Source organism: Puma concolor, chromosome A2 (assembly GCF_028749965.1).
Source record: "Puma concolor isolate L17-30 chromosome A2, mPumCon1.1.hap2, whole genome shotgun sequence".
NCBI lineage: Eukaryota > Metazoa > Chordata > Mammalia > Carnivora > Felidae > Puma > Puma concolor.
Genome location: NC_141668.1, coordinates 14,622,677 through 14,639,731, shown reverse-complemented (window position 1 = coordinate 14,639,731; position 17,055 = coordinate 14,622,677). Strand labels below are relative to the sequence as shown.

General features: G+C 46.0%; 1 protein-coding gene across 5 annotated transcripts in view; it reads right to left on the bottom strand.

The window, feature by feature from the left end:
- DENND2A (DENN domain containing 2A) overlaps nucleotides 1-17,055 on the bottom strand; it is a 102,736-nt gene that overhangs the window by 31,135 nt on the left and 54,546 nt on the right. For 3 of the 5 annotated variants that reach the window (XM_086688650.1, XM_086688657.1, XM_086688640.1), the window contains 7 exons: nucleotides 14,442-14,642; nucleotides 9,767-9,860; nucleotides 9,184-9,234; nucleotides 7,886-8,073; nucleotides 3,027-3,136; nucleotides 1,988-2,057; nucleotides 367-444 (listed from right to left, as the gene is read on the bottom strand). In XM_086688650.1, coding sequence (XP_086544776.1) covers nucleotides 367-444; nucleotides 1,988-2,057; nucleotides 3,027-3,136; nucleotides 7,886-8,073; nucleotides 9,184-9,234; nucleotides 9,767-9,860; nucleotides 14,442-14,642 — 792 coding nt within the window. The remainder of the gene's footprint in view (nucleotides 1-366; nucleotides 445-1,987; nucleotides 2,058-3,026; nucleotides 3,137-7,885; nucleotides 8,074-9,183; nucleotides 9,235-9,766; nucleotides 9,861-14,441; nucleotides 14,643-17,055) is intronic. The other 2 variants (XM_086688645.1, XM_086688661.1) reach the window with 2 other exon arrangements.

The following is a 17,055-nucleotide window of genomic DNA, read 5'->3' as shown; positions in this document are numbered from 1 at the left end:
ACAATTACAATAATAAATCTCTCACACACACAACACACATATATATACACGGATACTTAGACATCCATCCATTATAGTGGCCTTTCTGTCATGCAAAAGCTAATATGACAAAAGGCAGGGCTGAGAGGTACGAAAGTAAACCATAAGGAATATTCTGGGAAGATCCTCCACCCCCTTCCATCCTCCACCTGCACTTATTTTGACTCTCCCCCCACCCCCTTTTCCTGGGCACCAACCGTCATCAGCTCTCATTTCCAATATCAGTGACAAGAGAAGTGGGAAGGAAAATGTCAGGATACGCTTATAAAAGTACCAGGGGTCCGGGTGTTTCCTGTGTCCTCCCTCCACTAAGGCCCCAGTCCTCACCTTTGAAAAGAGGCTGAAGCACCCCAGGCGGCTCACGATGCAGTAAACTTCAGGGAGACGCTTCCCTTTGCCACCAGGCTTTTTGGGGTGAAACACAAGGAAATCATGAGTGTTAGCACTTCAGAGAAGAGAACCCAAACATTTTTAAGTGCATATTATGTGCCAGATGTTTCCACACACGGAACCTTTTGAAAACGACTGAGGTAAGTAGTTACCCATACCCCATTTTATAAGTGGGAAGCACTTCTGGCCATGTAGTATATATATTTTTCTTCTCTTGAAGGGACCAAATTGAGGGTATTGTGCATACAGGAGGCACTCAAAATGGCCCATGGAGCCATAAAGGAAGGAAGCTAAACTTGTTCACCCAGATCCCTTTGGTTCCTCTTAAGGAGTTACCTTGAAACCACATGTTGCTTATTAGAATGATAATTCCAAGTCAGAAATCATTCCTGAAAAATCTTTTTGGAAACTGCCTTTTAAGCTAATTTTCAAACCAAGATGAAAATCAATCTCATTATGTCATAGTAATTTTATCAAGAAAACTTATTATCCCACTGAACTTTTTATTTTTTTCCCACTTAACTTTTTAAATTGCTACCCATACTTTTTATTCACTATTAATTCAACAAATAATTACTGAATATACCTTCTGTATGCTGTGCATTATTCTTGACTCTAAATTATATCGGCTTATGTCAAAGACTCAAATATACTCAGAGAGAAACAATTTGCTTCCACTGAAGATTTTCAAAAGAATGAGTCTCAAAAAGACAAGCTCTGAAATGGGTTAGCATGGTCATTTCACTGGAATCCAATCCTGACTTAAAATTTTTTTTTTAATGTTTTTATTTTAGAGAGAGAGACAGAGCGTGAGTGGGGGAGGTACAGAGAGAGAGAGGGAGACACAGAATCCAAAGCAGGCTCCAGGCTCTGAGCTATCAGCACAAAGCCTGACATGGGGCTTGAACTCATGGATGGTGAGATCACGGCCTGAGCCGAAGTTGGATGCTTAACCGACTGAGCCACCCAGGAGCCCCTGAAGAACACACTCTTGAATGATCTGCATCATGAACAAGAGAACTACCTTTCTTTGACCCTTAGCAGCCATTATGAATGTGCACTATAAGCTCTCTGGGTCTGTGTAGCATGTTTTATTAGAAAGGACATTTGGCTTGGGGCGCCTGGGTGGCGCAGTCGGTTAAGCGTCCGACTTCAGCCAGGTCACGATCTCGCGGTCCGGGAGTTCGAGCCCCGCGTCAGGCTCTGGGCTGATGGCTCGGAGCCTGGAGCCTGTTTCCGATTCTGTGTCTCCCTCTCTCTCTGCCCCTCCCCCGTTCATGCTCTGTCTCTCTCTGTCGCAAAAATAAATAAATGTTGAAAAAAAAAATTAAAAAAAAAAAAAAAAAAAAGAAAGGACATTTGGCTTAAAGAGAGAAAGGCCTTTCATTTGGCAAGGAAAATAACGGAGCAAGTATTTTCTTCTTAAAGGAGACAGAACTGTTGTTCCCTTCTACCTGTGAGACTTAGGTGATTCCCCCAAATCTTCCATGTTTTTAACTCCTCTGATTAACCTGTCACACCTCCTGCCTCTTCTGCAGACTGAGCTGAATGTACTAACCAGCAGTCTTCGGCAGTAACCGAACCTTCTGCTCCCATCTTCTCCAGTTAAGACAAATGAGAAGGTTTCACTGTGGTTGGGGAAACAAAAGTGCATTACAAAGCAGAACACAACCAAAGACACCAGGCAGTGAGCAATCACAGGGACCTGCCTGTGTCTGTCCTGCCCGTCCGTCTCTGTGCAGGGACTCTGTGCGCCTATAGTTTTGGGGTGTGTGTCAGGGAGAGGGAGACCCAAAGTGCCAGTGCACCCTGAGAGTAATGAGGGATTTTTCTTCACCCTGAGCTCTCAGAGCATTCTATCACCTGAACCGTCCCATTGCCCGAAACACAGCAGTCACCGATGGAGAATCTATCGTGACTCCTGCCCCCAGTGAGGTCCAGGAGGAGATGGCCTTTGCTGTCCTAGGGATGTGACTCAGTAAAGGAGCAGCTGAAGACTGGGGCAGTTCTGTGCCCCCCTTGGAACTGCCCCTCGGGTGACCCTCCCTGAGAACTGTCTCTTCAGAGCCAACCGGAAGCTCAGACTGCCCTTAGAGACTGCTGGGCCAACTTCAAGGAACACGGCGTCCCTCAAACACAGCGTATGCAGCCTACTGAGTTTGGTCAATTGCTAACACATCCGATAACAAAAATTTTGGTATGTAACAATGTGGGTTAAAGCAGAAATGTAAACCTGTCACAGTCCGAGTAACAGCTGGATGGGCTATTAAAGAAATGTTTCCAGGGACAAGGGACAAGGGACAAGGAAAGGGTGATGGGTAATGTTTCTCTAGCATCTCCTAGACCAAGAACTATGTTTGCCCTTCACAGAGGCTTATAAACCAAACGTATGCCCACGTTCAGTGGGCATGCTTAGCAAGGTGATTTGTATCTTCTAAAAGATACCCATTTTAAAACACGGTGGGGAAAACCTCTAGCCTGGGGCCCATCGGGATCGCTTAATGGTAGGATTGAATTATGACATCTGCCATCTCTGACGCCCTCCCTGGTTCTTGCCTTAGCTTTTCGGGGTGGGGAAGGGAGACACCAGCACATACCTGGTAAATTGCTGGACAGGAGTCCAATCCTTGGCATCAGGGAAACAGAATTGGGGGATGGCCTTCAGCTGGTCCTCAGCCTCTCTCATGAACTTGAAAGACCTTTCCAACTGCAGGGAAAAGGGTGAGAGAAGGTTGGGGAATAAACCCCAGCATGGTGGAGAGAGAGGCAGATGTTTGGCAAGACCACATCTTCCACCTTCCCACAGCGGAGACCACCACCTTAACATTGGGAAGGGTTTGCAGCTCAGTCTGCTGGGGCCTTTTTCCCCCAGGGCACTGTTAACTCTAGTCTCATGGGGCAAGTCAGGAGAAAAAAACTGGTCTGTTTTAGAGAAATATCTTTGATGTTTAACATTCTGGAATATAACTATTTTAATCAACTAGGAAAAAGTGTCATAGCAATCCCCTTCAACTAGGAGACTCATGAATCTGCAGGACAGAGCCTCAAATCTGGTCTTCCAACTTCTGGGCCCAAGAAAGCCTCGATCCATACAAAGACATTTTTTTTTTTTAATTTTTTTTTAACGTTTTTTATTTTATTTTTGAGACAGAGAGAGACAGAGCATGAACGGGGGAGGGGCAGAGAGAGAGGGAGACACAGAATCGGAAGCAGGCTCCAGGCTCTGAGCCATCAGCCCAGAGCCCGACGCGGGGCTCGAACTCACGGACCGTGAGATCGTGACCTGAGCTGAAGTCGGACGCTTAACCGACTGAGCCACCCAGGTACCCCATGCAAAGACATTTTATGACACTTCTTAGTGAATACATCCAGTCAAATTATATTATACTGTAAACTTCAATGAATTTCAATGACCTTCAATGTCAGAATCAAAAGGAAACTAGACATCATCAAGTGTGATATCCTTTTTTTTTACTTTTTTTTTTTTTACTGTTTATTTTTGAGAGAGAGAGAGAGAGAGAGAGAGAGAGAGCATGAGGGGGGAGGGGCAGAGAGAGAGAAGGAGACACAGAATCCAAAGCAGGCTCCAGCTCTGAGCTAACAGCACGGAGCTAACAGCTATATGGGGCTCGAACCCACGAACCATGGGATCGTGATCTGAGCTGAAGTTGGATGTTTAACTGACTGAGCCACCCAGGCACTCCATGACATTCTTATCTAAGAGATAAGGAAATAAACCCTAATGTGTTAAGTGACTTGCCCATGATCACACAACTTGTGTGGAATCTAGCTAGGAATCTTTTTTTTTTTTTTTTTTAATTTTTTTAAATGCTTATTTCTGAAAGAGAGAGAGAGAGACAGAGTGTGTGGGGGGGCGGTGGGCAAAGAGAGAGAGGGAGAGACAGAATCTGAAGCAGAATCCAGGCTATGAGCTGTCAGCATAAAGCCTGACAGGGGGCTTGAACCCAAGAACTGTGAGATCCATGACCTGAGCTGAAGTTGGACGCTTAACCGACTGAGCCACCCAGGTGCCCCAGGAATCTTAATCTCTAGTCTCTCAATCTCTGTCTCTCTCTGCTTTATCTGACATCATAGACTGGATGAATATCCTCTTGTTAAAAAACAGAACAAATTAAGGGCGCCTGGGTGGCTCAGTCAGTTAAGCATACGACTTCGGCTTCGTCGTTTGTCAGTTTGGGCTCCGTGTCAGGTTCTGTGCTGACAGCTCAGAGCCTGGGGCCTGCTTAAGATTCTGTATCTCCCTCTCTCTCTGCCCCTCCCCTGCTTGTGTTTTGTCTCTCAAAAATGAAAAAACATTAAAAAAATTTAAAAAAAAACTAGAAAAATAAAACCTACTTCTAGTATGATTCCCCTTGGGCTAGAGCAAATATAATTAAAGTTGCTACTGATATTAATGGTTGAGACAACTATCAGTGAATGAAACACAGCCACTATTTATAGACCTAAAGCCAGTCATTAATTGTCCTTTGGTTTTTGTTCTTCAGAATCAATAGTCACTACTGAGAGAATAATGGTTCCCTCTTCCATCCATGATGAAACATAACAAACGAGATTCCAGCTTGTCCAGGAGCAGTTTTTGAGTTGATAATTCACTAGCTCAGACCATTGCCAAAGCATTAATTTTGGCTACCCTTGGATAATCTCACAGAGAGGCAAATACCTGCTGGGTGTAGTTGCTGGAAGGGGTCATTAATCATCGCAGAGTGAAGGCCCATAAATTCCAAGGAATACAAAAGGAAAGAACAATGACATTTTTTCACAGTGGAAACCCTTAGAGAACTAAAGAGTAGGCCTTGTAGGGAGGCGAGTTCCAGCACTTTTTGACTTGGCCTATCCTTGTGGATGCGCCCACCCTCAGATCACATGCATGGCACACATACGTGTGTACACACATGTACCTACACATGCTGTCATCAACATAGGCGTTATCAACCCATATGTGTACATGGGTGCTCTCACATGCACACAAGCTCATTTATGGGAAGTGAGACATAAAGAGGTCTCTCACAAATACAAGCGATCATAAATGGCTGGAAAATTTCCCAGTCTGCATGAACTGTCATAAAGATAATTACATGATATCAAGCATTTTAATGGAACATGGCAGGCATGATCTCTAGTGTGCAAGTATGGAGGGGAAATCTTGGTCAAGGTGACCCTAGAAGTGGGGGATAAAAACCATAAGAAAAAGTTAGAAGGGAGGAGAAAGGAGGAAGCAAAGGCAAGAAGATATAAAATAGCCTGATCTGTAAAAATGCATGCGCAGAATGGTCACACAGCATTCAAAATAGAAATGTAAAGAAACACTGGCAACAAGATACATTTCCAGCAGAAAGAGATTGGTTAAATAGGGCATACCCACATAACAGAGCTTTATATAATTAAAAAAATGTTTTAGAATTTATAGGAAATATGTTTATAAATAATGATACATTTAGGAAACACGATGCAAAGATTATACAACGTACAATATCAATTTTGTTAGAAAATTACACTATGAGAGGGGTTCTGGGTGGCTCAGTAGGTTAAGTGTCTGACATCAGCTCAGGTTATGATCTCGTGGTTTGTGAGTTCGAGCCCCGTGTGGGGCTCTGTGCTGACAGCTCAGAGCCTGGAGCCTGCTTCACATTCTGTGTCTGCCTCTTTCTCTCTCTGCCCCTCCCCTGCTCATGCTCTGTCTCTCTGTCTCAAAAATAAACTTTAACAAAATTTAAAAAATGAAAAAAAAAAGAAAGAAAATTACACTATGAGAAAAGTCCGGGAGGAAACATGACAAAATGCTAACAGCAATGATCTCTGTGGAGTGGGATTATAGAGGACTTTTTCTTGATACATTTCCAGATTGGTCCCCTTTCCAACAATGACTATACATGTTTCCCCTCAAAAGTTTTATGTGGATGTCTAGGAGCCTGGGGATTCCAGGTTGGAAACTATAAGCATTCAATAGTTATAGTGATTCAATCATTAATTCATGAATTAAGGCCTTTATTCCTGAAACACTGATTAAATATTGCCACGAATACAACACTGTGCTAGGCCCCGAGGGAAGTAAACAGGATAAAAGAACAGTCCTCTGTGCCTGGGTGCTTGCTCCGTGTAGGCCTCAACCAAATGTGGGCATACTCATAGCTTTGGGGTTTTCTGGACACCATCCCTGGAGGTCAGCTGGACGCAGGTGAACAGAGCCAGTCCGGAGGGCCGGCGCCCATGATTTCCTTCAGTGATACCTAGTTTCCGTCCTAAACTACAAGGACCTGATTACTGCACTGGACCACAGTGGACAGGACAAAAGGAAGCTGGCCCAGCATAGATGCTGGGATCATGCTTGGGCAGTGGCAGCACAAGGAGGCCCTCAGGGGACCAGGACACATCCTCCCTCCCCTCTTCCTGTCTCTGAACACCTTCATTGTCTGAAGGCCACGTACAGTGTCACATTCTGCCTCATGAGTCTTTGTATGCTTATCTTATGACCTCCTGTCAGAGTGTAAGCTTCTTAAGGACGGAAAACATATTCTGCTCATCTTTATAACAGTAGGGCCAAGCAGAAAACAGCTTGAATGTAATAGGGTCTCAGTAAATTCTGGGTGGACTGAATTGAAATGTGGTGGAACCCATTTAATAGTGATATCAAAGACTAAGAACAATATATATAGATATATATATCGGTATATATATATATATATATATATATATATATATATAACGATATATATAGATATATATGACATATCTATATATATAGATAGATATAACATATCTATATCTCTCTATATAGATATATATAACAATATATATAGATATAGATATAACAATAATATATATATAGTAGATATAAGAAATATATATATATATATGCATATATATATATATATATATATATATATATATATATTATAGGCCATGCTATTTTAGGCTTTATTGAGTGCCAGTGCATTTTGGGTACCTGATTTAATGTATGGTAAAGCCACATCCACACAGCCGCGAACCATGTTAGACTTAGAACGGGATCCTAGCACACCTGGTGCACACCCAGAGGTGCACAGCACACGCACAGATGTTCAGCAAACACACACTCCCAGGGGACAGTCGTGTGGCTGATGGGAAAGAGGCTTCTAGCATAGCCTGGGGAGAGACGTGGCTGCGTAGGGAGACGGGGAGGACGAAGAAGCTGGTCGGGACAGCACAGTGACCACAGGAAGTGAGTCAGTGTTTTTGTCCATACTTGTGAGTCTCTGAATCTCCCACCTCTTGGGACCTCCCAAGTTCTCCAGCAGCAGCTTTTTGCATTTGATATACCCTAGTTACGACCCGCGTTCAAGATTCCAGACACCAAGTGCTCCTCAGACTCCCACACCTCCCAGAAGCCACGAATACCAGCACAAAGTTGGCAAGAACGCCGCAGTCCCCTGGCAGGCCACAGAGGCCGGGCCCATACCTTGAGAGGGAACTGCTGGGTGAGTTCGGGCACATACGCAGCCCCGGCCTGCTTCTTATGCAGTGACACGACCACAAAGTACTCGAACAGCTGCCTCTGCTGGTACTCCATGAGCTCCCGGTCAAGGGATGGGTATCTCGGAGCCTGCTTCAGGCGTGACTTCACATTGACCAGGCGCTGACTGTGAGCTAGGGGGACAGGGACAGTGAGTGCCAGCGTGCCACTGTCTTCCCAAAGAGGCACTGCACGGGGCTGTGACAGCCTGTGTGTTCCTTCCAATCCTAAAAAAGTGTTCCCGCATTTAACAAATTAGCTCAGAGCCCTTTGTTTGGGGTCCCTGCCAACTTCGGGGCGAGCCACACTGGATAGGCCACCCGGCTCGTGGGGGGCGCGGAAGCCCGGGACGCGGGGGCTCTGCTCAGCCATGGGTCTGTTGTGTGGACTTGGTGCAGTGGTTTGAGTAATCTTTGCGTCCCTCTGTCAGATGGGGTGGGGGACGCTGACTCCTCCCCTCACTTATTCCCTTCATCTTCCAGTTTGTGGGATGTGACACAATCCAGACCACAAGGCTTTTGGAGCGGGGAACTTTGTGAACATCTGTGTGACAGAACGGGCAGAGACATGACTAACTCAGAGCTCCCACCCACCTTCCCTCCTGCCATCATTCTATGTGATGGAAACGGACTTGCTTCATTCTTGAGGTGGGCCGGGAAGCAGGTGGGCATGAGAGGTGAATGAGGCAGGGATGCCAAGCAGACCGGTCCCCATCACCTCCCTCAGCAGCCCTGGGCTATGGCTTTCTTTGGCTTCCCCCCACCCCGGGTCTGAGAAATTGTGGAAAACTCACTAAAGCCTACACCGAAGTCAATGAATTTAGATCTACAGAGACCAATTACTTCAGTGACTTCATTTGAAAGACGAGGAATAGAGGCCCTGAGATCTTAAGTGATTTCCTCCTGATCTTACAGCAATTTTCATGGGAGTGGGACAAGAGCCCAGGTGCCTGGAGTCCCAGGCCAGCAGTGGAAAACACCGATAACGGAAAGGCATGGGAATGGGGGCCACTGCAGTGGTATCCACCCTGGATCTCTGGAGCCACAGGCTCAGTGACCGAACAGGTCCTATCTGGTCATGCTCAGGACTGACCGGCCCCTGAGCAACCCTGTGGGTCCCCTGTCCCCTCACATTCACACCTTTCCCAACCGGCTCGTGCGAGGACACTCTGTCCTGTCTCCCACGTTAAGCAGGAAGCGCCACAGCCATCTGCATGCGCCCTGCACACCACCTGCTCTTCTCACCTTTCAGTTTCTCCTCGGTGTCGCTGTCAGACTCACTGTTCTCATCTGTCACTGGACAGAAAAACAACAAACAAACAAAAAACGGCAATAGAAGAAAATTGCATGTGTTTTTCTAACACAGGAAACTTTTTGCATGCAGTCACGTAAATCCAAGATTTCTACTTCAGAGGGGCTATTTTCTTTTTTCAATTTAAATGTCATGGACAAACTATGTCTTTGTCCAACTAAATGTACTTCCACGTGAATGCGGCTCTAGTTTGGATGGTACCTATATCAAAATAATACAGCCAAAGAGACTGGCTCCTTGTATGTGTGCTAAGCAAAGAGAACTGCTCCCATGGTGAGCTCAGAGCATGCGGCACTGGGCTGACTTGATGGGTGGACAGTCAAAGGACCACGGGACAGGCCACCAGGCTGAGGTCTTTCCTGGGTCCTCGCTGTCCCGTGGACAACAGGAGATTCTTACAAAGGGCTGACTTGTTCTCATCTTTGGTGAGCCAGCTCTGAACCACAGGAAGCCTCTTTTAGGAAGAATCTGTTTTCAGATTGATGGGGCGCGAGGGATGGTGGCGGGGGGTCATACCTTTTCCTGAGTTGCTCTCTGTTGACTGGGACAGCCTCTTCACACGCTTCTTTCCTCTCCGGGCCTCGTAAATGGCATTGATTCGCAATACCAACTGCCAGACACCGGGAGAAGAAAAGCCAGTGTTAGTGGCTTCCTCTCCATGTGCAGCTGGGATTCCTTTGCTGCTCGTTCTCTTCCAGGACGACGGAAGGCCGGGAAAGGAGGGAGGGGCCGCTTTCCACGGGCCCACTGGCATCTCTCAATTACTCCTTTCTACCAGACAGGAACAGGACTGTCGAGGACAGTAAAGGAGGCTGCCAGCCTCCCTGATGTATGAACAGGGGAGGTCTGAATATACTAACACATCCAGCTGAGACACAGGGAGGCAATTTCATTGGCTAATTGTGTGACAGTCGCTCCCCCTTCGATGCTGCGATGTCACTGTGATTTGGGAGCAGTCTTTGTGCCCCCCGGGGTGGGGGGCGGTGGTGGGGGAAGAAAAGGGAAGAGACAGCAAAAATAAAAAGCTTCCCAGGCAGGGCCCGTTTTGTAGGAAACACGCCAAAGACTGTGTGAGCAGCTGTGGGCAGGAAGCGGGCAGGGATTACAGCAGCTTTCGAGTTCTAGCTCAGGGCTGCATAGCCATGCCCTGCACCCCGCATACCACCCTTCCTGCGGAGGAATGCTCATCCACACTTGTAAGGCCTTCCATGATCTCTCTTACCGCTCGGCAGGCACCACTACTGAGCAGCACATTTTCCAAGCTGACTCTAGCAGACCCATCGGGTGACTGAAGCCCTGGGTCACTTCCCACCAGGCTTTACAGCACCTGCAAATTTCACCAGTGGAAGCCTCCTGGGCTCCACCTGGTTGCGAGGAAGGGAAGTCTACCTGTGTATAGTCAAGGCAAACCAACTGGTGAATTTATTATTTTTTTTAAGTTTATTTTCCCTAGTAATCTCTACACCCAACCTGGGGCTTGAACCCATGACCCTGAGATCAAGAGCCACACGTTCTTCTGACTGAGTCAGCTGGGTACTCCCCAACTGGTGATTTTATTTTATTTTATTTTTATTAAAAAAAATTTTTTTTAATGTTTATTTATTTTTGAGAGAGAGAGAGAGAGAGAGAGAGAGCTTAAGAGGGGAAGGGCCAGAGAGAGAGGGAGACACAAAATCTGAAACAGATTCCAGGCTCTGAGCTGTCAGCACAGAGCCCCATACGGGGCTCGAACTCACGAACCGTGAGATCATGACCTGAGCCGAAGTCGGACGGTCAACCGACTGAGCCACCCAGGCGCCGCCCCCCCGCCCCAACTGGTGATTTTAAAGGGGAGCTGTGTTTATAAGCTGCCTTGAAAAGTTTTATATTCTTTTTTGCACTGGAAGAACTGGAGAGAGGATGTGCTATGATGAACTGGGTGATGGGCATGCAGGTGGGCACAGTGGGTTAGCTGTTGCCAATCCCCATCTCTGCCCTCCGTCCCTCTGCCCCAGTCCCTGAAGCAGCTCAGCAGCTCCTCTCCACAAGCCGGAGTGCTGGACCGCCAATGGAGGAAGGTGGCTCATTCTCCAGGTCTCCTTGTGGCGGGCCTGGGCCCCGGCCCCTCAGCTCTGCAGACTGTTAGGACACTGCCCTGCCACATCTTTGCACACCTGCACACTCTGGGTCCTGCGAGGTGGCCCAACACTGGCCTTGACAGCTCTCTTGGTGAATTCCTCATTCCTAACCCTGTCCTGGCTTTGCCTTGAACCTGAATGAGGTCTCTGCCTTCACCACCTAATCCCTGCAGTGTGGCTTATTTATATTTCTTCTTATGAAGCAGCCATTTCCTTCAGAGCTCAGACCCATGAAATGGCACTTGCTGGTTTTCACACATGTTCTAACCACTGGAATATTAATGCTAGCCCCATTTCCTATGGAATAAGACAATGCATAAATGAGATGCTAGTATTATTCACAATAGCCAGGAAGTGAAAACATCCAAATGTCGATCAAGGGATGAATGGGTAAACCAAATGTGGTACGTACAATGGAATATTATTCAGCCTTCAAAAGGAAGGGAGTTTGGGCACATGCTCGAACATAAATGAAACTTGAGGATGTTATGCTAAGTGAAATAAGTCAGTCACAAAAGGATAAAGATTGTAAGATTCTACTTACGTAAGGTACCTAGAATAGGCTAATTTGTACAGACAGAAAGCAGAACAGTGGTTGCCAGAGGCTGGGGGGAGGGCGGAATGGGGAGTTAGTGTTTCACGGGTACAGAGTTTCTATTTGGGGAGATGGAAAGTTCTGTAGATGGATGGTGGTGATGGTTGTATAACAGTGTGAATGTACTATTTTATTTTTTTAATGTTTATTTTTGAGGGAGAGGGAGACAGAGCATGAGCAGGGGAGGGGCAGGCCAAGTGCCTGTGCACTGTGTAAGTGCCGGTGACACTTCCATTTCAGGCAGTATCTTAACATGGAACGAACTGCTGCATTTGCAAATTAAACACATACATAGTGGCAGCACTAGCCCTGCTTTCCCTCCACCTCTACTTTCATAAGATGCGCACACGCATTCTCTTTCCCTCAGTCTCAAAAAACCTTTAAAAAATATGAGAAGCGCCTGGGTGGCTCAGTCGGTTGAGTGTCTGACTCTTGATTTCAGCTCAGGTCTTGGTCCCAGGGTTGCGGTATTGAGCCCCACAAAGGGCTCTGCACTGAGCATAAGGCCTGCTTAGGATTCTCTCTCTCCCTCTACTCCTCTCCCTGACTTGTGCTCTCTTTCTCAAATTAAAAAAAATGGGGCACCTGGGTGGTTCAGTCGGTTAAGTGTCCGACTTTGGCTCGGGTCATGATCTCACAGTTAGTGGGTTGGAGCCTCACTTCGGGCTCTGTGCTAACAGCTCGGGGCCTGGAGCCTGCTTTGGATTCTGTGTCTCCCTCTCTCTCTACCTCTTGCCCGCTCACGCTTTCTCTCAAAAATAAACATTAAAAACAAAAAAAAATTAAAACAATTTTTTTCTAATAATTAAATAAAAGACATTAAAATAGTACATGGGGGAGTGATGGGTAAAAGGACAGGGGTAGGAGACAGAGGTTAAACGCTTGGTAAGAAAATCATGTACTCAAACTTAGAGTTGTGTTAAAGCTCTTTTAACCCAACACGTAATTCATTTGATTATCTCTGTTTCATTTGTTAAAATAATGGTAAGGCTGTCAGTACAGATGTGAACGGTCAGCTTTAATTATTCCGCAAATGTAGGATTTTGATATTTCAGAGACCTATGAACAGTTCCAGAAAAAGCGGAAGGGGAGTTAAGGGAGTGCCTAGAGATGCCACACTTTGGGGGCCCCGGAGCAGCTATCACGATAGCACAGGACAGTGACTGTGGAAGGCAGTCGACGGGACGCCCGGGAGTGAGTCTGTGCTGAAAGACACCGGGTCCCTGTGTTAGTGGAGCTCATTCAGCAAACATCAAATAATCAGTATGCAACCTGCACCACACTCTGGGCAGGACAAGGCCCAACAAGGAGAGTAGAAGAAGGAGGAGGCCTGGCTCCACCCTGGCCCCTCCAGTTGCCCTCTGTCAGCAAGATGTCTTCTCCCCTGTTCCACCTACATCCCCCTCCCACCAGGCTGTGGGTTTTAGTCTTTTCTCAATCACCTGACCTTGGCTGTCCTTATTCTTCAGAACGCACTCTGATTGTCAAGGTGACTTCACTTCACTTGAATGAGAATGTTGGGAATGGGTGTGGTAGGGGTGAAATTATGGCTCAAAATACTGATTAACCAAACTGTCAGGAGGAACCAGCTTGTAAATGTCCCATGACTTTCAGGTCAATGCATCACTTTGAGAAATCTGATGAAACCTATAGATCATCTTCTCCCTCTTCCATCTATCCCCCCAAAACTCTCCACACAAAATTTTACATGATATTATTGCTTTCATGACTTCTAAATCCCATCCATCCATCCATGTATTCTGAAATGAAGAGTTCCTGCTCTAAAAGTCCTCATAGGAAGTTGGTACCCAAGTGGCCAGTGAAGAGGGACCAGCACAGCAGGGCTGGAGCTGAGGAAAGGGAAACATCCTTTGATGTTTTACCTCTGCGGTTGAAAAGAGGCAGCAAAGGGGCACCTGGGTGGCTCAGTCAGTGAAGCGTGACTCTTGATTTCGGCTCAGGTCATGATCTCACGGTTGTGAGACTGAACCCAGCATTGGGCTTGTGCTGGGCGTGGAGCCTATTGGGGATTATCTCCCTCTGCTTCTCCCCTGCTCGGGTTCTCTCTCTCTCTCTCTCTCTCTCTCTCTCTCAAAGAGCCAGGAAAGATATTTTTGACAAGTGCTGGCCCGGAGCACAGGCTTCACACGATGCCACCTCTGTAGCTGGTGTTCACCAAAGTCTGAGTCACAGCACAAGGAACGGAGCTCTGCTTTTTGAGGCCCTTGGAGGAGGGGCATTGGAAACGTGGTGTGGGATCACAAGCAGAGCTGAGGCTGGGAGAAGAAGGGCTAAGAGGAAGGCTACAGGACCACAGTAACTATCATGACAAAGGCTCAGACACTCCAGCCTGCTGCCTGGCCTGTGATGAGGCAGGCAGAAGACGGCCCAGTGTTCAGTTCTCTGCCCAGATTCCTCTGCAGCCCTCCTTTGCAGGAAAGGGGACCTATCTGCACACGAAGTTTGCTGCAAGCCTTACCTTGGGTATCTTTCTCTTCTTCCTGCCATTCTGCGGATCTCCAAGGTTAAAGAAAGTGTCATCAGGGCTGCTGGGGGTGGAGGGGGGGCTGATTTTGGAAGGGGACCCATATCCATCCCGACTCAGCTTCCTAGTGTCCAGCAGTTTGAAGTTCCTTCTCTCTGAATTTTGCCGAAAAAAAGCAGGTTTGGACAATGACTGCTGGGAGGCGAAAGGAGAAAAGAAGAGCAAATAAATACAAAGGGACTAACTGGGAGATGGCTGGGGGTGCCAGTGATACAGACCATGAGATGGAGAGGGAAAGCTGGTCTCCGTTCCCAGGGTAGGCTGAGTCTGTCTGCATGAAGATGACAAAGGACGCACACCCAATCCAGTCTCCTTTTAGACAAGCGGGAGTACCCTGGCTCTCTTACCTGTACAAATCAGGAGCTCAGCCAACTAACACCCACCGGACTGGGAGTCAGAAGACCTAAGCCTGGTTTTGACCCCTGCCCGCTGGTAAGCTGAGGACCTCCTATACAAGGAGCTTCACTTCCTAAGCCTCGGGGTCTTATCTCTAAAAATGAGCTGCTTTAAGGTCAAAGGTAAAAAAGCAAAAAACCCCAAAACCAAAAACCCTGCAACTTACAGATCTTCTTTTTCTTTTTTATATACCACCAACTTTTAAATATGTATTAGGAAGGTTGCGGAAGAGATGTGGTTAACCCTGGTGTTGGGTCGCTGGTCTGTGGGCTCCACAGGCCCTGGTCCATGCTGTCTGGTCCCCCTCTGCCATCTTGTACTGATTTAAAATTAACTCCCCTAGCGGTGTCTGGGTGACCCAGTCGGTTAAAATGAACTCCCTCTAGAACTCATTTTTGTAACACATAAATTAATGAAAAGGCAAACAGGCAAAAAGATAGGGATGGAAAATTTATAGAATAAAGAAAGACAATGATGCTTAGATATGGAAAATGATTCTTAGCTTTATTCATAAGAGAAAAGAAAATGAAAACTCCATCAAAGAGACATTTTTCCCTCTAAGATTAGCGAAGATAAATTTGGTAACTCACCGGAGTTATTGATGAGTCCCTTTCACACTTTCGTACACTGCTGGTGGGACTAGAAATTGGTACAATTCTATGGAGGGCGATGGAGCAGTGTCAACAAAATTACAAATGCACATGCCGCTTCACCCACTAATTCCATCTCCAGGAATGGGTCCTACCCATATACCCAGACTTGGGCAAAGTTATACTGTACGAGGCAAGCTATACTGTGCAAACCGTATTGTACACTGTGAGATGGCTTGTAAAATACAAGTACACAAAATACTGGAAACGATGGCCATCAGCAGAAGCTGGTCAAATAAAATCTGGTACATCTACAGAATGGAATACGATGCATGTGTAAGAAAAATCTTAATGTACTCATATGGAAAGTTCTCTCAGATGTATATATATATATTTTTTTAATGTTCTACTTATTTTGGGGAGACAGAGAGAGAGAGAGAGACAGAGTACGAGCGGGGGAGGGGCAGAGAGAGAGGGAGACACAGAATCCACGAAGCATGTTCCAGGCTTTGAGCTGTCAGCATAGAGCCTGACGTGGGGCTTGAGATCACGACCTGAGCCGAAGCCGGACGCTCAACTGACTGAGCCACCCAGACGCCCCGGATGTCTGTTGTTAAGCATGAAAAGCAAAGTGTAAAACAGTTGGCATAACATGCTGATGTGTGTGTGTTTTAAGGAGCTACCCTGCTGGTGTATGCAGAGGACAGTTCTGAAGGACACATAAGAAACTAAACAGTGGTTCTTCTGGGGGACAGAGATGGAGGGCCAGGGGCCAGAGGAAGACTTTTCACTGTACACCTTTAATACTCCTTAAAGTTTAAGCCATACGAATATATTAACACTGAAATAAGAGATACTAATAAAATTTAAAAACTACTTGGACTATCTTCTTTCTAAAGGTACTTCCAGGATGCACACTGTATTATAATTATAGCTGCAAAGTCTCTTTTTTAAAATGAATTAATGAGTTAATGCATTTGATGGGCTAAAGGTATATAAAATACCTAGCAAAATACCTGATACACTACAGTTTTTCTCATTTTTTCATACTTTAATATGCTAACTGCTTTTTTCTTTAGTATATTGTTTATGTTCTTTGCCTATTTATCTTTTGAGTTCCTAGTGTTTTTCTTATTAATTTGGAAGAACTCTTTATATAGAGCAGATATGAACTATTTGTCAGTTTTGTTGTGTGTTTTTTCCATGTTTTTTTTAAGATCATGTGAAATCTTTGTATATGAAAATCTGTTCATCTTTTCCTTTGTGAATGATTTAATCTTGCCTCTCTTTGCCTAGAAAGTCTATATATTTTTAGAGGTTTAATACATATTTAATTCCATTTTCTTGTGGATTTTCTTAGCTTATTTTGAACATATTTTTTTAGTGTTTTATTTTTGAGAGAGAAAACGCGAGCGAGGGAGGGACAGAGAGAGGGGCACAGATGATCTGAAGTAGGCTATGCATTGAGACCAGCAAGCCTGATGTGGGGCTCGAACTCATAAACTGCAAGATTGTGACCTGGGCTGAAGTCAGACACTCAACCGACTGAGCCACCCAGGTGC